The sequence below is a fragment of the Thunnus thynnus genome, chromosome 3, assembly GCF_963924715.1.
Source record: "Thunnus thynnus chromosome 3, fThuThy2.1, whole genome shotgun sequence".
Taxonomy (NCBI): Eukaryota; Metazoa; Chordata; class Actinopteri; order Scombriformes; family Scombridae; genus Thunnus; species Thunnus thynnus.
Window position 1 is genome coordinate 11,427,899 of NC_089519.1, and position 22,833 is coordinate 11,450,731.

At 39.8% G+C, this 22,833-nt stretch overlaps 2 protein-coding genes across 2 annotated transcripts; both read right to left on the reverse strand.

Moving 5' to 3' along the window:
- Positions 1-276: 276 nt before the first annotated feature.
- si:ch73-109d9.3 (uncharacterized) lies at positions 277-4,124 on the reverse strand. The gene is made up of 4 exons (XM_067584155.1): positions 3,070-4,124; positions 2,819-2,946; positions 2,561-2,666; positions 277-2,133 (listed from the first exon to the last, which is right to left on the reverse strand). Exons 1-4 carry the CDS (start codon positions 3,374-3,376, stop codon positions 929-931), a joined length of 1,746 nt encoding a protein of 581 aa, XP_067440256.1. The 5' UTR covers positions 3,377-4,124; the 3' UTR covers positions 277-928.
- A 3,206-nt stretch (positions 4,125-7,330) lies between these two features.
- si:ch73-109d9.2 (uncharacterized protein LOC565042 homolog) lies at positions 7,331-12,416 on the reverse strand. The gene is made up of 4 exons (XM_067584156.1): positions 11,591-12,416; positions 9,691-9,806; positions 9,339-9,447; positions 7,331-9,138 (listed from the first exon to the last, which is right to left on the reverse strand). The coding sequence occupies exons 1-4, from the start codon at positions 11,859-11,861 to the stop codon at positions 7,967-7,969; spliced, it is 1,668 nt and encodes a 555-aa protein (XP_067440257.1). The 5' UTR covers positions 11,862-12,416; the 3' UTR covers positions 7,331-7,966.
- Between the last annotated feature and the right edge of the window lie 10,417 nt (positions 12,417-22,833).

Sequence of the window (22,833 nt, forward strand, 5' to 3'; positions counted from 1 at the left end):
AAAATGTTACTTGCGGAGTGTGAAGAATGATGCCTTGAAGGTCTCTGACTGAAAGTTCGCTAATTAAAAAGATTCTTGCACAGATTTGAGTGTGCAGATGCTTTTTTCATTCAGTGTGAAGAATACATTTTTTCAAGCAACTTACTTCATATAGTTAAGAGCAACTTTAAGCGATCATGTTTGCTCAGAGCATCCAATTACTGGGTTTGACCCTGCATTGGCCCCGTTGTTGATTCTTTCAAAAAACAAAAATCTGCAATTAGCATTCTTTAAAAGTTCATTTTATTTTATTTTTTAATCCTTAATATCTCCAGTAGCAATTAACATGGGAAATTAACAACATTCTAATATATTTATAATATATAAATAGGAATAGAAGAATAATTGTCTGAAATGGAAACACAAAGAAAACCAGACTGGAGAATTTAGTAGCATGATGACAGGAGCAGAAAATGAAGGTGGATGGAAAGTGACTGCAAACAAATTCAATGTCCTGATCATGGTCAAATAGAAGTGCTTTTGTGCTCACAGGCACACTGTAATTAATATAAACAAAGAATTTGAATATTCACAGAATAAATCATCTTTTATTGACCAAAAGTGACAATTTACCTGTTTTGTGCATAATACATTTCACAACACACTGATTTTCATCCTTTAATAACACTAGAACACCTTCAGATAAAAGGTTTAGTATATAAACCTTTCTGGAATGCACAGAAAAACTTCGAACAATCACTTCAAGAGACAAGTACACAAGAAGCAGCTTTGCAATGCATCACAACAACTGTATTACATTGCAAAGGAGACACTGTAGCATCTTAATGTAAAAGAAACACACACACACACACACACACACACACACACACACACACACACGCACACACGCACACACCAAATTTGTCTTTTCATCACTGGCTGTCCATTATCATACATCTAGGTGGATCCTCTGGTGACGTTTCAGGTTACATTTCTGGGTGAAGCGTTTGCCACAGGCCAAGCAGCAGTATGGTCTCTCTCCAGTGTGGACCCGCCGGTGGGCCTTGAGGTTGCTCAGCTTGGTGAAGCTGCGGCCACAGAGAGAACAACAGAAAGGCCGTTCGCCTGTGTGAGTCTGCAAGTGGGCCTTCAGGTTGCTGGGGTGGGGGAAGCATTTCCCGCACTGCCCACAGCGCAGTGGGTGCCTGTGGCCAGGGTTAGGGTGAGAGTCTGGATGGGGTAAGGGGTTTGCGTGGTGGGAGTTTGCAGACTGATGTTGGGATTTGATGCTGACCCATGTGGCACCAGTTCGGTTAAGCGCTGCGGCTTGTTTGTCTCCCAGTTGAACTCGCTGAACTGAAAGCGGGGGAGGTGGAGCGGCTTTAGATGTGGTGGGAACTCTGTTGATGGGATTTAAGTTCACAACCTGAGAGTGAGCTACAGACAGTGCTGCGGTGGTACCGTTCGAGGGTGTGTGAGAGGGCTTTTTCATCGGTCGATGGAGGTGCTGTATCGCAGCTTGCAACCTGACACCTGTACCGATTTTAGAATGCAGCTTCATAACCTCCTGCACTGTGGTTTTATGGGAACTGTGGTTCTGCTTGAGCGCTTCTGAATTCACCCTGTGCCGCTTTGCCAAACATGGGAAAGATGCCATCCCTGACTTTGTCACTGTTTTCTTCTCTATATGCTGGCCATCCTCACACCCATCAGAATCAACAATAACCTCCTGCTTGATAGAAACACTCACAGGGTCACTGTTTGGCAGACTTGCCTTCCGGGGTCCTGAGGATGAAATCTGATCTCTGCCTGGGGTAAGCTGAATTTGAACATCTGCTGTAAGAGAGTCGGACAGCTCATGCTCAGTTTGCTTTAGAGAACCTTGAGTTTTGGCTGGATCGCAGTCCTTGTCGGTTCCAAGTCTGTGATTATGCAGCAACCCAACTGTTGTGTGAGTGAGGCCAGCCCAACTGTTGTCCATCTCGAAAGATGCATCTGTAACCATGTGTGAGTCCTCCTGGTTCTCAGGAAAGACATATGCAGTCGATATCTGTGGGTCGACATTCCTCAGTAACTCCTCACCTTCGCTGGTTTCTTGAGTCTGTTTTGGATGTGCCTCCATCATCTCACTGGTGCTGTGGGAAACTGTTTTACCTAAACAAAAAAAAAAGATGGTAAAAGGAGTTCATATTAATGACTTCAACAATGTTTTTAATAGGTAAACAATTATTTTTTAACAGCAAGTTGTTTTCTGCAGGAGCTCATGAAATAATCCCAGTATTTTAGTCCAAAACCTGAATATACAATATTCCACCCACTGAAATCTTTTTTTGTAACCCAAAATGCCTCGAGGATTAATAAACTAATATTTATCACACAAGCTAAGAGGTCATATATTTACAAATAAGTGATAAGACAAAAAAATATTATGAATTTATAAATGTAAGAAATAGCCTGTGTGAGAATATGGTAATATGTATGTCCACAAGCCACAGTAGAAAATTAATTTCAAGTTCTACTACCATACATAGGGGTGGACAAGAATCTATGTGAAAATACTGAACATGCGTACAACACTCACCATCAAGGGTAACGCTCCACCCTCCCACATGCGCAGAAGAACATGACAGCTTGTTTACTTCTTCTTTCACATCCACAGCTGGCATCACATCTTCTTTTTCCATTGCCTAAACAGGACATAGAGCACATTGTAAATGAGGCATGTCAGGGTGAATTTGCACAAGCACCATTAAAACAAAACTGATCTGGTATCATCTTTAATTCATTAATATGTGAAAATGCCATATGAGATTGTCTCTGAGATCATCACGTGACCCACCTGTGATTCCCCTTCTGGGCTGAGAATGGCCTCCTGTGTTGACTCTGATTTCATTTCACCTCTGTGGCCTCTTGTCCATCTTTCAACAGTATCACCCTCTTTTTTCACACCACAGTCCCTTGAAAGGTCTGAAAAACAAACAAACACTGCAGTATTAAAACAATTCAAGTATTCTTATAACCTCCTAAATAAACAGCCTCATCACATTCTGGCAATGACTTTTTTTTTAAAGTATGTTTGTATGTTCTTACCGTCCTGTGGTTCTTCAAGTCTCTGTTCTGCATCATTAGTGGACAGTTCAACATTATCTTTGGCACAGTCAACACATTTCCCGGTTCTTCCTCCTCCTTCTTTCCCCCCTCGGTCATTTAATTTCCTCTCAGCCCATTGCAGCTGCAGTCTCAGAGCCTCCACCTCCTGGTTCCTGCGCTTCAACTCCTCCAAGAAGCCGTCCTCAACCAACCTGGTGACCTCATACATGGCTGTCTTTACCACAGTCTCCATCACATCCGAGAGCTGGGTCTGGAAGGTGACGATGAGTGTGTCCAGGTCCGACATGGTGATAGCTGTCAAATGTCCCGCGTCAAGTGAACTGTTACACAAGTGAACTCCGTGTGTTTAGGAAAACTGAACTGAAGAATAAGCCTCCAGTTGTTGTTGTTCCTAGGAAAATGCTACCACGGGTTATTCAAGCTGTACACCATCATCGCAGAGCAGACTACATTCAGCTGCACAGTTACATCCACTTGTTGTTGTGCGTATTCAAGGAGACGAGCGACACAAAGATATTCATTTAACGTTTAATTTGGTTGTACCAAATACTGCGACTTGACGTGCTATTTGTGGTCGTGGAGCCTGTTCATGGCAACTGTCAGCGAGAAAGCTAATGTGACTCATTAGCCTAGCATCTGTATGCTAACTAACATCAACGGCATCAAACCATCAACATTAGTTGACTTACACAAGAACGGAACTGTATAAAACATGGCCGTGCCTCGCGTTTCGATCTGTCGACAACTGACTTACTGGTTTTCACACGTAACTACTGTTTGGCTCAACAAATTCATATATACAAACCGCTCAACCGAGCTAGCCATTTAGCCATCGCTTGTGGTCCTTGTTTTTGCTCGTGACGTCATACACAACGCAGTACGGTGGCCTTAGCAGAGAATAACAAAACGCGTTTTAATAAAGTGAAACCCATAGGCTGCGCCAACCAGGCAATTGTAGGGGAAGCTGTTTAAAATACGAATGAATCCCAGCAAATGTTAAACACATTATGCTCCCATGCTTTATAATTTTTATGAAAAGAGGCAGAAAAAGTGAGATAGCATCTTTTTTCACCAAAACCAAGATCATGTATTTGAATGGATATTAAATTACTCTCTCCAAGGTTTTTGCTACAACAATGATGTGATTCTTTCCACACCAACACCGTGTCCTTACATTTCGATCTTAACTTTTGTCACCTATTTATACAGATATGTTAACTTCGTACTTTATTAACATGAGAACCACCAGCCAACCTTAGGGAATGTATTAGATGTATCACTTACCAGTTATTAAGTTTAATAGTTTGTAAGGGACAATGGTCACTGGTCAAAAGAAAATTGTATGAGGCAGAAATAGCCCATTTTTCTAAATCCAATTTCTGGCCAAATGTCAAAAAAGGCATTTTGACCCATGCTAATTGTTTAGGAGTAGAGTAAAACCAATGCAGTGCTTGGACCCCAACTCATGAAGTGGGACGTATTCCACTATGTAAATTGTATGTTTTTGTGTAGCAATCTGATGGAAGCTGAGGCCTGTACTACAAAGCAGGATTTGGGGTCAGTGAGGTAACTTCAGGTTGAACCCTGGGTTTCAGGGTTACGATGGTGGTTCACTTATTACCAGAGTACATTGCCATGGTAACTTATGCTGAACAGCTAACCTGCTCCGGAGCAGGTTAACTTCAGAGGATTGGATTACAATCTGTCAACACTGCGACCACTGACCAATCAGATCACTGGAAATAAAGGCGTCAATATATATTTTTATAGGTCAGTAGAAACATTTTATTGTTCCAGGCTTTCTATTTCCACTCTGGTTTTAAAACAGAGCTTCTAACAAACAGAGAAAAATTTTATGACGCTAAACACATAATGATGATTTTAGCTGCACTAATTGAACTGCACTTAATTGTGCAACGTTTATTTTATCCCTGGAGTGATAGCTGACAGTGTGGATGATTTAACACTCTGATTCTATCACTGTAGCTCAGAATAACATGAGACATGTGATGATGTGTGATGATAATAGAAAATAAAAACGAACACTTGTCTTTTATTAGAAAAATAATCCACACAGTGTTAATTGGCTCCCATGATTATAAATGTAACATTTGGGTCAGATAGACCTCATCAGCCATTAACTACTTGAAAAGTAGAAAAACTAACAGAAACAGTCTGAAATTACTTTAAAGGGTTTTTTTATGTAACATATTCAGAATGGTTTCATCATCCAACTAAATAGCAACAAAATACTCACTCTACACTTAAGTCATATATAATAATACCTACATGTATGTTATATATTAAGCCTTAGCCTACTTTTCATATGTGGAAAGTATTTCTAGTGAATCTATATCTTCTTATTCTGTTGTATGATTACAGGCTTGTTTACATTTCACTTTGTTGAATATGCCTTTCTGCTGTCCCTAAAACACAACATCATCTCATATCAAATGAGGTACTTCATTCATGGTTCTGATGATGTCGCTTGTAATTAACAACCCCGCCTCTTTCACATGAACGCGCCTGTAGCTGGAAACCCAGAGTTGACTGAGCTAGTTGATAGCCAGCTTCGTGACACCAGTTATACAGGACAGCCAATGTTAGGCTCTGTGAAGCCAGCTCAACCAAAGAGAGCCAGACTAAGTTGAACTTGCTTCGTAGTACAGGCCCCAGATGAAACCTACACAAGCATGGGAAGAACTCACAAACTCCACTTAGATAGACCCTATAGGTGTTCAAAGCCATGATCCTCTTGGTGCGAGGTAACACACACACCATCAAAGTTGTTTAATTGTAAATCAAGCTTTTACCACTCTGAATTCAAAAGGCTTAAAAACAGCTCTGGTTTCCGTAATATAGACATTTTCCAGTATCTTTGTTTTACTTTTGTCACATGGGATTGACTTTACAGTTTAATTTAATTACAGACTATAAAGGCCCTACACACTGTTGGTAGAACTACAGAAGTGTTTTCACTTATTGTGCCTGATTAATCCTATTTTCTGGACTGTGTGGGTGTGAACCGATTGGTGTAATTGACATCACCTGGTATAGCAGGACAGCTTTCATCTTTATCATCCTTATGGGCACATATAGTTCATTCTCAACATAGGTCTACCAAACCTAAACCTGAGCAGAGGTCTTATCAGCAAGATGAACTAAAAACACTGGTGTGGGTGTGTGGGGTCTTTAATTTAAAAATAAAAGAAAGAAAAAAAGAGAAAATCCCCTCATGAAAGTAAACCTAAGAAAAAACACCTTTCACAACCTGTGTATTTTTACAGTGAGGAGGAGAGATTGAGAGATTGCTTAAATGCAGTCCCTGACCAACATACAGTACATCAGTGGTAGGCAGATCTAGTCCTACAGCAAATATGTTTGGCCCCCTGATGAAAGCAGAAGTTTTTACTTTCATGGTTTATATCACAACTTTTCATCACAACTGCTGTGCTGTTAAAACACTGCATGCTAATGAAATTTACTCCAATAAACCTACCAGAAATGAAATCCTAATGTGTGAATTCTAACAGTTTCAATTCCACAACTTGAAGAGACTTGTCCTTCACAAACACAAATAGGTGGCAGTCTAACAGAAATTGTGTGTTTTTTATAAGGCAACAACAGAACTTTCAATCAACCATGAATGAAAAAGGCCTCTTTTTATTATGTGTTGATAACCAATAAAGTATGCAACACAGAACATATATTCATGTATGAGTAACTTTTTAACCAAATGAGTATTAAAATAAGCTGTTAGCCTTCACTTATTAATGGGAAAAATCTGCCTTCAGATACAATCCTAAACAATGTTATAAATCAATTTTATTCTTAAATGAATTCAAAGACATAAACAAAACATATGGGTATGTGTTGTCATGGTACTAGTTAATGACCCTCCAGTGAAAATTCTTGAAAACTGGCTCATGGTTAAAAGTAATTGCTGACCTCTACTGTACATATTAAATGCTTACTTTTCTGAATTACATTCAATCATCTTTGATCCTCAAAGAAAATGACTGTAGGTCCTGTAATCACCTTGAGTGGATAGAAAAGCTCCTTTTGATCTTTTGTTTATTTGAGACAAGGAGAATTATTCCAATATCATCTGTTCATTGATTAGATAAGAACCATGCAATGCCTCAGTAGTTGCAATACAGTTTATTAGAAAATAAGCATTGGGTCCTTAGATGTCCTTCATAAGGTAAAATTAATTCCTGATCCAGTCTAATGAACATAATTTAATTTTCTCATAAAGTTTATTCAAAGAAAAAAAAAGTGAAAAGTCAAGTATTCTCAAGTAAGTTTCTTGATAAAATATTTTTCCATCTCCCCTCTCCGTCACAAGAACAGCTTGCAGCAGAAAAGGGATTTAAACGCATGACTTTGGCCTCAATTGTTTTATGTATAGACAATATTTACAGACACGGTAGAGTCCCCCATTAAAGATTGAGAAAAATAATCCAGCATTAACTCATTTTTAGTTTTATTGTCAATCTGTTATGTAATCACAAGGATAGTGTTACTCAGATTTTTTCAATTTTGCTTAAAGTGAGTAATTGTTTCAGTGACTAAATATGCAGCATGAAATGCAAATGGAATCAAGGGTACAAATAAGACTTATTTTATCAAACACGAGAAATTCATTATTTAACGTCATCTTTGTCTTACATTTTTATACAAACAAAAAGTTCTTGAATAGAAAACAGAGGGCTTGGAACTGAGGTGAAGTAAAAAACAAAAAATCTGACCAGAAAACATAACTTTGGGTTGCTGGGATCTTAATGAAAAAAATCCATGGCTCACATTTTTAAACCTCGTAATAACACAAACAATCTTAAAATCTCTGGTACTCTTTCCTTTAACTGCCATAGTTTTATAGATCTGTCATATGTTTGCGTTGATGTGATTTCAGATGATCCAGGCGTTTGAAGCTAAGGCCACATACAGTGCAGCAGTATGGTCTTTCCCCTGTGTGGGTACGCTGGTGAACCTTCAATATGTCCGCCCGTGTGAAGCTCTTATCACACATGGTGCACCGGTGAGGTTTTTCCTGTGTGTGAATTCTCCGATGCAACTTCAGATTCCAGAGACGGCTGAACTTGTTCCCGCATACGGTGCAACAGTAAGGTTTGTCACCTGTTTGGCCGCACTTGTGACCCTTTAGGTCAGAAAATGAAGGGAAACCTTTACCGCAATGGCTACAGAGGTGGAGCCCCTGCCCAGAGTGAATTCTCTGGTGGACTTTGAGGTTACAGGCTTGAGTGAAGGTCTTTCCACACTGGTTGCAGGAGTATAGTGGCCCTTGCCCTGTGCCTTTGTGTGTCTGCTTGTGGGCCTTGAGGGAGGCAGAATCAGGGAAGGACATGGAGCACTGGTTACAGGTATGTCTCCTCCCTCCTCTTCCTGCCGTCTGATGCTGCAATCTCTCTCCCAAGTTTAAAGTATCAGTGTATGTATCTGAGGGTCCATACATATCCCCTGTGCTGTCTAAAGATGGGTCCATGCGAATACCCTGGCCCCGGAAGCTCAATCTGCCACCTGAATCACCAGACACATGTGCCGGGTACAAGATGCTAGGGTCCTGCAGATACCCTTCTTCATTGATCAATAAACAGCTGAACTCTCCAGTTACATCAAGGTTAGTCCTTGAGGGTGAACCTGGACGTGACCCTACAGTGCCCCTTCTATTTCTTGAGGCACCTGTTTGGAAAGCTTGATCCTCTGCCCCCTCGGGTGCTTCTACATCCCCCTCATAGTGGCCCATGTAACTCAGATCTTCGCCAAGGCGGGATGGTGATCCTTGTAAGTCATCCAAGTTAGCCATGTCTATCATACTGCCGTCTCCATAGCCTGTCTTGTCAAAGCCACCCAAGTCCTCCATGCCATACCTGTTCTGGAAAAGAGGCTCAGAGGGGTCACCTGAGTTGACATCTTGGCCTGATTCTGGCCTCTGGTCAAAGCCAGCTTCCCAGTTTACATGACACTTTGGGATCTTCTGGTCACTGAATTGTTTGCTGGGCCCCGGCAGGCCTGATGTCTCTGTTTCTGATGCATGAGAACATGAAACAAGAATTTAAAGCAGTTCTAGATAAATAGGTATGGTGGTATTACAATGACACAAATAACATATTAAAATAAGTATGTGTGTCATTTTGTTTACAATTTTCCAATATATTTGCATGTGACAAAATTAACAAGATATTAGTGATAGAAATCTGTATCTTGCTGAATATGAGGAGACTGACCTTCCAAATTGACTCCCCATCTCTCCTGGGACTCATTAGTTTCTGGCGTGATGCGAAGAGCTTCCTCCTTGAGCAGTCTATCTAACTTTTCACCTTGCACACCTTGGGACTGGCAGACGATCAGAAAAACAACATTAATACAGGAAATTAATCTCTACTCACCTCAAAAGAAACCATAAGCTTGGCATTAGATCAGCAGGCAGTTTTAATATAATGCTATAGCTTTTAAAGGTTACACAAAAAGACGAAAACACTGTTACAGACTTCCTGCTTACAGACTGCTGGCTTACCAAATGTTTAAAATATTTAAAACTATTTATTGAAGTTTAAATGGTAACAAATTGTTCTCTACCTGTGGTGCCTTCATGGCACTGTGGGCCTCCACGTCATGACTGGGTGTCTCTCCATCAGCGCCCTGGGAGCTGTTTATATCTTCTTGCAGCACACTCTCTTGTTTCAGACTTCTCTCTGTAGCAGAAAAGGGGGGAAGTGGTTGGGTTTAGGATGACTCAGAGAGATCATACTCTAGAAGTTCTTCTTGATGCTAATTTTTTGTAGTTTTCATAGCTGAAAAAAAAAACAATTTCAATCATGTCAGTCACATACTGTTTCCATCTCAGTTTGGTTTGCATGCAGTTACAGCACCTGCCTCTTCGAGAGGGCAGTGTTTCCTGCTCATCATGAGATACATATTTGGTGGAGTATAACTTTAAGATACCTGAATTGACTTTTTTGGCCACCTTTGGCCACTTAAAGTTGTTATGGTGAACATATTGACAAATATATAACAGATACAGAAAAACACAAGAATTCATTTGGAATTGTGTTCCTGGCCATATGACTGACTAACATAAGTCTAATAATCACTCTCCTTCTAGCTCTGTTTTGCTCTCCACCAATTCTGGAGGGAAATGTCTGACTCTTTAGTTGCTAAATGCTCCACTATGTTCAGCAGCTAGTCACTAGCTTTGTCTCTCTTCTGTTTGGTGGTTTGGTGGCTGGTCAGATAATGTACAGTCACGTCTATGACAGTTTTTTTTCTCTGAACAGTTGCTTGCTGCTGCTGGTGATGAGGTTGATGTGAAGAGTGAGACTAAACCAGTCAAAAAACCCAAATAATAAGCTAAAAGCTGTTACACACCATGTAACAACCCCTATCACATTACACACAGTAATTTGGTCCATTATTAATATCAATATATTAATTATGTGTTAACTTTAAAGCTTTAAAGCTGCACATGTAATCTGATATTAATTTATTTTCTAAAAAAGATTTCACTTTCCTTTCATGTGATTACAAAGGATTATTCTACAGACTGCATCACCTAGCATGATTTCCTAGTTTTCCAACTTGAAAAGAGTGCGGTCACATTAGGTTATCAAATGAACTGGAGGTGTATTCATAAAATAAAGCAAACTGATGTTTGAGGAGGTTTGGCATGGACAGGAGGATAGTCTGTAACTTCTACAGATGCACCATTGAGATTGTCCTCTCTAGCTGCATCACAGCCTGGTATGGGAGCAGCTCTATGCAGGACCACAAAGTCCTGCAGCGTCATCAAAGCTGCTCAGTACATTATCAGGTCTGAACTGTCATCCATGCAGGACCTCTACATCCAGAGGAGTGTGAGGAAAGCTGAAAAAATCATTGAGGATCCCAACCACCCCAGCTACAGACTCTTTTCACTGCTACCATCAGGCAAGCTGTATAGTAGCATCAGAGCCAGATCCAGCAGGCTCAGAGACAGCTTCTATCCACAAGCCATCTGACCATTAAACTCTGGGACTTTGTGAACATACATAACACACACACACTCTCTCTCTCTTCCTGTCCTACACACTTACTCACCCCCCACCAAACACAAACACACCCTCTTTTCCCCACTAGAAAATATTTACATTTTCATTCCAAGTATTGATCCCATATCACTCATATGCAATACACTATTAACCTTTTTACCACTTATGTGCAAAACCGCACCTGTGCACCAATGTGCTGCATAATGTATATTTGTATATATTTAATTCGTTTCTCTCTTATCTTCCTCTTCTCTCATTTTATCATATATTTTAATTGATACTAGAGCTCGAAGAATCCAAATTTCACTCTCTTCAATGTTGCTATCTGCTGTGTTGCTGTGCATGTGACACTAAAATGTCTTGAATCTTCGTTTAGTTGCGCATGTGACTTAATTGATATAGGGGATATTAGCTGATATTGGCTCAATAGAGATGAGTAGCACCAGACTAACCTGTTTGTAACGCTTTTAGTTTCTCCTCACTGGACACCCCGACTCCTCCGCAGTCCACACATCTCCCCCTCCTATCTCCCTCTCTTTCTTTGCGGCGGCTCTCCGACCACTTCAGCCGCCTCTTCAGGGACTCGACCTGCTCCCTGCACCGCGTTACCTCCTCCATAAAACTGTCCTCCACTAGCCGGGTGATCTCATACATGGCAGCCTTGAATACCGTTTCCATGACACCAGAAAGTTGGGACTGAAACGTTACGATAGTCTCGGCCATGATGCCAATAATGTGTGATACCTCTGGACTTAGTCTTATTTTCAGTAAACTGAAGAGAAGGCAGCTTCGTCTAGCTGGACTCACAGCTTGTGGGCAAGCTGATGTTTGTCTCTGTAAACTAAATTAACGGTAGTCAGTTTCGCTTTCTCGACTTTCAGTGTACTTAAATAGGCTGCAGAGGGATATTTGTTGGTCCACGTTTGCTGTTTAGTTACCACTCAGACAACAGTCATACCAGAACTCACGTTAAACAAACCGCAGAGTCGCTTGTAATGCCAGCCTTAGCTAACTAACGTTAGCTTGCTGCACTATTTTTGATGTCGAGTTTCAGATTCTAAATAGAAACGCTATTATCTGAGACCTAAAATAACCATATTCACTATGCATAAAGTCTATGCTTTGTGGAAGATGAGTTTGTTATTTCAAAAACAATTCAATAGTTTCGCTGTAATCTAACGTGAAAATATTTTTTTTTCCTTTTGAGCAAACGCATTTCCTCTTGATTCCGTAAACAATCGCACTTCCGTGATCTCAAATACGGGTCGTGAGTTGGGACAATTTTCGTCATTTCAGTTGGATGAGTGCTCTGCGAAAGATTAAGGCTTCTCCTGGTCAAGACATGAACATACAGAACTAATGATAATTAATTACTGATGCAAGTACTAGTTTGTTGTTTCTAAGTATGGAGGGTTTATAATTATACGTATGTGTGTGTGTGTGTGTGTGTGTGTGTGTGTATATAATACTTTTATTATATATAAATGTATTATGTATACATGATAAATACATACACAAAAAATTTAATATTTATACATTTATGTCTTATTTAATTTGTGATTTATATATTTGTGGTGACAATTAAGCATATATAATTATTTATTTATTCATTTATTTCAACATTTTATTATATAATCATTTATTTAAGCATTTAATTGTAAAATCAAAATTTGTTTTCAGCTCTCCATATAGGATAGGTAACAAACATTTTATCAAACATTGTCCCAGTATATACAGATGGCTCCAAGGATCCTAATACAGGGAGCACAGGTTTTGCTCTCAGCCTTACAAGTTACGGTTAAAAGAGGAACATCAGATAATTTCTCCATTTACACAGTCAAGATGATGGCAATTGCAACAGCATTACAGTGAATAGAAGAGTTACAAAATAAAAAGATTATTTGTACAGATTCATGTTCTGCATTCATGTCATTGCAGTCATTTACATCTCACAGTAGCCAGGATATATTTAATGAGATATATGAAACTCTGTACAGATTTAAAAATATGAATATTTTGATAACATTTATGTGGACACCAGCTCACAGAGGGATAAATGGCGATGAAATTTTGGATGCATTAGCAAAACAGACACGGAAACATGAGGAGATCGTGGACATTTCACTCAGTAAATCTGAAGCAAAAGGAATAATCAAAAGAAACATCATTAAAGAGTGTCAGCACAGTTGGGAAACAGCAAACACAGGACGACACTTTTATGCAGTTCAGTCAGAAGTGGGCAAAGTGAGGTCAGCTAAACATCTTAACAAGACTGAGAGTAAGACATACCAGACTTAATAACACGCTGCAGTGGAAGAACTAGGTGTAAAAATGTATTTGCCATTATCGGGTTACGGAGTCTATTTCATTATTTGAACGAAACTGGGCTGATCAAAAGAATTTAATGTTCAGTGAAATATAGTTGTTTCATTTATTTATTTTTATTTGTTGTGTTGGTCTCGTGGGACAGATAACTCTGGTTCAGGCGCCAGTAGCGGGTGGCGGTAATGCACCTTAACGCTGGTTTTACGGCCACCCGCCGTAAAACGAAAAAAAGACGACGACGAAGAAGAAGCGTAATCACCGGATACTCTGCTCGGTCGATGTGCGTCACACAAAGCAGGGACCGCGTCTGTTCGTGGGAAGAATCCATGTTAAGTCAGCTCCTAATACCATGCTGTTAATAACCCGACAGTAAATATTCTGTCCAAAGTGGACCGTATCGAAAGTCGGATGAATGGTAAACCGGACCACGATGTCGGCGGACGATTTTCAGACGAAGTACGCCTCTGTCATGGAGAGCATGCTCAGGAGTGCTGTCGCGGAGACGACGAAACTTTTCGAAACTATGGTCGACGAGCTGAAGGCTGAAATATCCATGATCAAGAAGGAGAATGAGGACCTCAAAACAAGATGCAGCCAATTCGAAAATGCGAAAAGCCAACCGACCGTTCATACAGGAGAAAGGGAGCCTCCTCCAGGACCAATAGACGGCTCTGAGAAACGTGACACAGCTGTTCAATGTGGTGAGTTGTGATGCCCGTTAGTCACCACGAGCCAAGTCATCTTAACTAATGTCAGTGTCTGATGATGCTATGTGAAGGTTTTAGCCAGAATTATGTGTGTATTCGTGTTTCATGAAATATGTGATATACAGCACGTCCACTTATTAAGGTATCGGTAGTTTAGTTTAAGCTAGGTTATGCTTGACGCAGTGTCCCCGGCGCGTGTGTGCGCGCGCCAAAAATGACGTCATCGCGTCTTTTAGCTTTGTTTATAGCTATGATTATATTCCATATAATCACCGTGACGTTGCGCTAACAACAACAGACACTTCCGGGAAGACAACTGGCAGTTGATCTGCACTGCGGAGATTGTGAAATCGGCAAACTTCTTTACTGCTGTTGTCATTTTCAGCCGTGACTGGAATGTTTTAAGATGTAGTTATAGTTAAACACAGTGGTCCGACCTATCTGACGTTTCAGTGCTTATTTTATGAACTGTGTTGCTTTGCTAGTGTCTTTGATAAATCAAATTTAACATCAACATCTCACCGCCGGTTGGACTAACAGGTGGCAGACTGTCATAGTGGGAAGACGCCTGCTTTACTCATTTATACTTACTTATGCTTACTTTTAATTACTTTTAGTACGTACTGCCTATACTTATACTTATTTACATACGCTTCTTTGTTTACTACTTTACTTGCTTGAACTGACATTTATTTTTGCCTCCTGTCATTAAATTGTATGTACATGACGTAGAGTGTTTTTTTTTACCTGGAAGTTATTATAAACAAACACTGTGATTGGTTCTGTACTCCCACAAGACATCTTGGCGCAGGCCTCCGCAGATGGCCCCAAGTTACGACCATGCACAGAGGTGCTGCTTGTGTTGTTCATTGCAGTATTCTCTGAAACTCCAGGGAGCATACAAACAAAATATTCTGTGAATAAGAATAAATCAACAAATGCTCTCTGTTACCATTTCCGGGTTTTGTTTACTTTGTTCTGCATATCACGACATGAAAAGAGTTGTTACAAAGTTATTTTGCTATTTTGTTGTGTGGTCACTTTCTGACAATAAGTAAAAGGGAACACATGCTGTAAAGACAGTCAAAATGAACAACTATAAAGAGAGCAGAAGTAAAGGAAAGTAGGCTCCCTAGCAACAGTAGTAAATGCTGATGTACCGCCAAACATTGCATTTGTGTACTGTAATTTCTGTCGCTTGTCTGTCTCTCGATGTTTGACCTAGGACAGCCATTCCAGCATGCGCCTAGTAACAAAGATTCAGAGATGCACGATCAAGCGCCGCAACAACTGGTGGGTGATATATCAAATATACTTGATGTATCGCGGCTTGTTCTACATGAGATGTAGTAAATGACTATATTGTGAACATTGAGTACAAATTGTCACGTAATTTTTTTTTGAGCTGCCGACATGAGACTCATTTTGGCATTTTGCTTCTTTCGCTCTCTCTTTCTCACAGACACAGAAAGAAAAAAACTCATACTCATATGTCGCACACACTTGCCCGTCCATCCAGACCACTCTTGATGGCGAGTGGGTGAGGTGAGGCCTGTGTTTTTGTATCTGACTGGTAACGGTTTAACTTTCCGCTAACAGCTAACTGTTGTTGTCGACCTTCTGTTTACCGTAAGTTTCAAGTTCACAGCAACTACACTTCCGCACCAGTGGTTCTATTTGATTCATTTCATTATAACAGTACTTAATTTAACTTTATTACAACAGTACTTTATTACAACATTACTTTAACTTTCTTATAACGGTACTTAAATTTCACTTTATTGTAACAGGACTTTATTTCACTTTATTACAACAGTACTTTACTTAACCCTATTATAACAGTGCAGCATGTCTGCTGCACATGGACATGCTCAGAAGTAGCTCAAGTGCATTTTCTCGTCAATATGGCTATATTCCGCATCGAGACGTCTCTCGACATGTAAGGGATGGAGAGACCATCTCCTCTTGCGCCACCTTTTGTAGGTTTAATAGCCATAAGCAGATAAATTTTCCCTCAGCGTGCCATGTTGGATAATGATGTTGTTCAGGTAACACTTGTTGACTTCTTGCTTATTCACAGAATATTTTGTTTGTACACCCCATGGTGTTTCAGAGAATACTACATCGATCAACATGTTGAGCATAAATGCCTATGTGCATGCTCATAGCCTGCGTGTCATCTCTGGAGAGCTACCCCCGGTGCCTTGCGCGAGAATGACCAAGGCATGAGCCTAGTGTTCTCTAAAGCATGGGGATCCAAAATAGGAGGGAAATCATATTATGCCAGCTTAGCTGATGTTAGAGGTTAGTCCATTGATTAATTAAGATTAGACAAAAGCATGATAGATAGTTTTCCAACTGTTTCCTTGGTAATGAAGGACTGTTGATGAAGAGCTTCCTTGAGGCCCTGTAGTGGACACACAGAAAGCAGAGAGGTGTCTCAGTCTCAGTGCATTCAGTGGCAGGCTGCAGAGTTGGATGCATGGAGCTCTAAACTAATCAGAAGGGTCCTTGGAAAAGTCTTGAAAAGTTTATCTACACAATAAAAATAGGAGATTATAAAAATAATAGATTATTCAAATGCCAAATGGCATGGCTCGGCTTGTGGCTTGGGCACCTTTGCAGTCTTTTGCTTCTTAGTTAAGTCTCTTTCCAGAGCTCTCAGCTCATAGTCATAGAAAAAAACAATGCAGAAATACCAGGCCATCTCGGCTGCACGGCCGAGAGGAACGCAGAAGCAGAACGCAGAAGCAGAAGCAGCAGTAGTCAGCAAGGCGAAAAGCAGAAGAAGAGCAACAATCAAAAGGGCATTAGTGAAGAAGAAGCAGACAAAGAGTTGCAAAACTTCTTATAGCTAGGAGGCGTGTTTTTGGAGGAAGAGGATCCTTGGCACTCTTTGAAGAAACACATTGATTACTAATTAATTACTTTGTGTGGAGAAAAACTGGCCTCCAACTTTAAAGAGAAATAATTTTATTCCTATCGGATATCTGAAAATTATGCGCTTGCAAATTGAATACTCACTCGTTCTGTCATCAGTGTCATCAACAGATTGATGTGTTGATAGACATGTTGGTTTATCAGTATTACATTGAAATTGTAATATTGATTAACCACATCAAATACAGAATAAAATCAATAAACTTTAATTTTTGAATCTGTAATTAAATCTATTAAGAAAGCATTATGCTAGCAATCGAACCATAGCTAAATAATACACGTACATTGGTTAATATCAAATAAATCAAGAGTTTGAATTTCCATAATATCAATCTAATTAATAGTTCTAAAACACAGTGAAAGTAAACATTGGTTAGATAAGTCCAGATACATATTTTTACACATTTTAGTCACATTTCTGACCAATTCAGACACTTATTGTGCATAAAAAAAGAAGAGAGGAGGAGAGGTACACTCAGACGAATGTGGCTTCTTCCAAAATTTATGAATTAAGAGGTAGTGAGCTATCGGAAGAAGAGAGGGTGTCCATCCAGGTTGGAGCAGTCTGTTTGTAAATGAGAAGAAAAACAAAGTCGTAATTTCCAAAATTGTTCATTTTCTCTCCTTGACTGGTGGTGAGAGGGCTGGGTTTTTTAGTCCTGTCCAGTGTTTTCTCCACTCAACCGTGCAGCGGTGCGCTGCAAATCTGATTTGGTCTCAATACAGCCTGACACAGGCATGCAGCACACTCTCATGCGCATCCTGATGACAGGCACACAGAGAGCACCGGTAAAAACGGATATGTTTTGAGGGTCCACTGGCCCTAAAATGTATTTTATTTTAATCCATTCAGTCCGATAACATTTGGAAAGACTAGAAGAGCTACATGATTAATGGCCAAACGTCCAGCGCTAGAATGTCATGAGATTTAAAAACTGTATACTGTGAAGAGATTTATCTGGCAGTGATAGGCTTAATCAGCATTGTGTGAACTCGTTTGACGAGAGCTTGAATGTAACATTTTTTCATTTATATGTAGGCTAAAAGTTCTGCACTGCAGGTTTAATTACTCTTCCAGGCCTGTATTGGTGTATTCAGGGAATGTATTCATTAGGGCCCGATCAGCGAGTGGTGTGAAGGCCCTGTTGTACGTAAAGAAATTATTATTAGGACCCAAGCACCAAGTGGTGCGAATGCCCTATTGTGTTCTTCTTCTTCTTCTTGTCCTTCTCTTCCTACTCCTACTCCTTCTTCTTTCAAAAGAATGGCATTTTTGAGGGGATAAAGGTGCTTGAAAACTCACAAAACTTTGCACATGCGTCAGAAGTGGCGGAACTTGATATTTGATTTGGCATGGGTGTGGCAAAATGGCTCAATAGCGCCCCCTGCAAATTGTCAAAGTCCAAGCTCCTACCTTTTAAATTTGATGTATATGAACGAAATTTGGTAGGCACACGTATCATGTCCAGACTTTTAAAAAAAGCATCGTACCCTAAGTTCAACAGGAAGTCAGCCATTTTTATTTACTTATTATTATACTTATCACTTATTATTTTGTGCAGTTTTTGCCAGAGCAACTTCAAAGTTGGTCAGTGTATATTTAACTGATATTTAACTCCTTTGTGCAGTGTTTGATATATATGACAGGCCAGGAATTAAGTCATTTTTAGGGTAAGGCCACTTTGGCCTTCGATCAATTGCAGCCAAAATGTAGGGCACCAAGGCCAAAACCAATTGTGCAATAACAGTGTGATAATTACATTGTATGAAGATAAAATAGTATACAATCAACAATTAGTATTCAGTGTATTGAAAAACAATACAGAGTTTTTTAAAATTGTACACTGAATCAGTGTTTCCACTATAATTGTACAGGCCTGGTGGGCCAACGAGAGGCCCCACTGGGCCAAAAAAATCTTATATTTAATGCCAAAAATAACGCCAAATATCTATTCATTTGGACATCAATAATCATTTGCATTTGGGAGCCTCTGTGTGGCATTGTTCAGAAACACTGTGTCGTTGCCTGGGAAACTCTTGACGCAATGTGAGTGCCTCGTCTCCTTGGGGTTTTTTCAGTGCGTACCACCGGGCCTGAAAAAAGTTCTAGGGGAAACACTGCTGAATGTTTGACTTTTTTTGCAAAATGCAGTATGATTGATTGATATTTTTTTTTAAATGTGAGCAATTCATTATATTAATTGTCACTGTTATATTTTAATGATAAAATAAAGTCTATAAATGGGCATGATCAAGAGTGATTAAAATTAATTAAGTTTCAACACTCATGCAACTATTAGCATTTGAGTCTGAGATCATAGGAGCAGTCACAAAAATGACTTAAAACACTTTCTTACACATTAAAGATTAAACACACTGATAAGAAACTTCTCAAGGAGAGACTTGTATGAGAGCTGCGAGTCATGTAACAGCCGACAGACTGTCCTTTTTTTTTTTACTGAACAGTGTTTCTCTTTCGCCCGGCCAAAAAATACTTTTAATGTACTTTTAATATTGCCAAATATCCATTCATTTGGAAATCAACAGCATTTGGGAGACTCTGTGCAGCTTTGTTCCCATACGTGAGTCAACCTCTGTGTCGTTGCCTGGGAAACTATTGGTAGCGTAGCTCTGTTAAGGAATATGGCATTGGGTAATATGTTTACGTAGTAATGCGGGAAAGAGCAAGCGGCAGAAAAGTGATGGTGAACGCGAGTGGAGCAGAGGAAAAGGTTAGCTGTAAGTTGTCAGTCTGGCAGTAAATGTACAGTACATACTACAGTCTGTCAGTTCATAAATGCTGCAGCTTCTCAAGATCAAGAAAAGTCACATCTGTTATTTCCCCAGGTGCTGGAAAAGTGAAAGGCGTTAGCTCCAAAGTTAGCAACAATGGAAGATGCGGTTTAGCTGTTAATGTTTATGTTAAAGTTAAACATATATTTGCAGGAGTGGGAAAAATCTTGCACTACTGGTGATGTCCAGCGGACAGAGAGTTTGTTTATTTGCTGTATCACATGTAGTTCTAAATGCGGGAATCTGCAACTTTCTCTTCAAGGCACAACAGCCAGTTCAAAACAGAGCATGCCAAACTGGCTATGTGGGTAGTTGTAGAAGGGGCGTTACGGCCACACTCTTGGGCATCCACAGCACTGGCCATTTGGCTGTGGTAATTTTCTGCCTTGATATGAAAATGCATATGCATGTCAGGTGACAGGAAGTCAGCATTATGTTACAAACGTCATCCAATTTACATGAAATTAACATCATGTGGTCTACACACAATATACAGCAACATGACATATAAGTAGTTGTACATAGTGGACACAGGAAGTGATATTGTGCAGTTTTTGCCATTTTCAGACGTTGTACTTTAACAAACTCTGTGATGCAATGTTGTCAAAACTGAATGTACATCACCCCAAATTTTTCATGCCTGACTCCCGGACTGAACATATCTACATGTCATTATTGAGTCATAGACATAGTACCACCTACTGGCAACAGGAAGTTACAGGTACTGTACTTTTATGATCTCTGCCTAGCAGGTTGACCAGATCCACCTCAAATTTGGTCAGAAAAGCCTTAATGATGATGCTATATTGTGAAGCTTGTGAGTTTTCATTGAATGACGCTGCTGAGGCAATGTGGCAAATTAGATGTTTTGGCATGTAAAAAAACAACACAAAACTGTTGTAACTCAACTCCACATTGTCAGATCAGATTTCACATTTTCGATAAAAGTCCCGGTCTGAAGACATGTACAGGCCATTATTGAATCATATTCATAGCGTCACCTACTGGCGACAAGAAGTTAGAGGCCTCATACTTTTACCTACTTCTACTACTACTACTACTACTACTACTACTACTACTACTAATACTCCCAGCAGGTTAACCAGATCCACCCCAAATTTGCTCAGCTAGGCTAAGTTGTAAGACTTGATGGTGCTAGATAAGTGAAGCTTTTGAAATTTCATCAAAAGCTGTTGCCATGGCAACACGTTATTTGCCATGAAACGGGCAGCTGTTTTTGAGCGGTTGGGATGCTTGAAAACTCATGAAACTTGACACACATGTCAGAGGGGCTACATTTTGTTGTTTGATATGTAGCTTAGGGTGTTGCAAGGTGGCTTGATAGTGCCCCTTAAAATTTCAATGGAGGAGCCTCGAGGTTAATTATTTTCTCCAGCTGTTAGCATTGATAAGACTACCTGTTTGCCTTTTGAGCTCCTTATCATCTGTGACAGTGGTATTTGGCAGCTTGACATATTCTATTTCTGCAGTAGAGATGCTGGAAGATGCTTTGGACTTGTTTTCACTCGTCATGAATTTATTTCCTCTGGGGCAGAAAAACATGTTACACAAGCTTTCAGAAACTCCTGCAGGTTAAACTGGACAAACAAAACACTTTTAGGGCTGACTGACTCTAACACAATCACTATAAACAGACTTTAAGAACTCGCTAGTCCAGCAACATAAATGCTACAAACCGTCGGTTTTACACTGGTACTTTCTCCGTTCAAAAAGAATATGTGACGTTGTGAACATGTAATCTCGCGTTATGTCCAGTCTGAAGTAGCGGGGCGTGATTCCAGAGTCCGTATTTGGAAGTTCCTGGCTCCAAACAGAAAAGATGTCGCTGACCGTAAGCAGCAATTCTACGCTTCAAACCAGCTCCAATGTAAACCAATGGGTCATGTGACGCCTTGCTACATCCAAGTTAAGTGTTGCATTGTATAAATTAGACTCCCCAGCGTTGAGTATAAATGCAGATTACCAGTAGTATGAAATGTTGAAAGATTTGTGCAACAGTATTTGCACATCACTGAGGTCTTTTAAAAGAACAGTTTGTGTGTGAAATAGCGTATGCATGATTTCTGTGTGTGCATGTGTATGCATCCTTTACCCTCTACATCTGGCCTCATCCCTGGTCTTTGCCATCTAAGCCCTTTGACTCTGTAATAACCTGGCAAACTAGTTCTTTGTAGATCAGCAGGCTTTTTTTCAATGTGTTTAACAGGAGTCAGACCAATCTGCCTTTGGGCATGTGCTGCTTAAACTATAGCATTTTTTTCAAAGATTGCAGGAACCATAGTCTTAAAAATAACAATTTCTTGTCTTTTTTTTGGTTTATCTTTACAGACCTTGTTCCTTTTTGTACCATGCTGGTGGAGCAATGTCAACCATTGAGGCACTCATCATGGCAAAACCAAGAGCAGCAATGTGGTTATGAGGAGATGGAGCAATGTCTTCAAAAGGATCAGGACTATGAAGAGAGAAATTCCCTGATGCCACTTGTCAAAAAAGAAGTGCGTGTGTATCTTGACAGCAAAAAAAGTTATTTCCCCATTTTATGTCTTCTCTTCCTCACATTGGAATTTGTGTCACACCTCTTCAGGAATCTTATGGTTCTTCTTCTCTGTGGTTTATATTGGTACAGGAGGAAATTGAACCCACTGTGGTCTGCAGGCAAGGCTTGAGTGATAATGCAGGTGAGAAATTAAAACTGACTGAAAATAATGAAAACAATCTTGATGCAGCTTCAGTTGGATAATTTGTAAGAAAGTAAGGTTTGTGAGGTTATAATAAACTTTAGAATTTTGATAAGATTAAATCATTGTTTTATATTCTGCAAAAGTGAAGTATCTCATAGCTACATATTTTTATACATTTCTATAGCATTTTTCTTATGTATTGTCCTTGACATCTCTGTCACTGCTGTG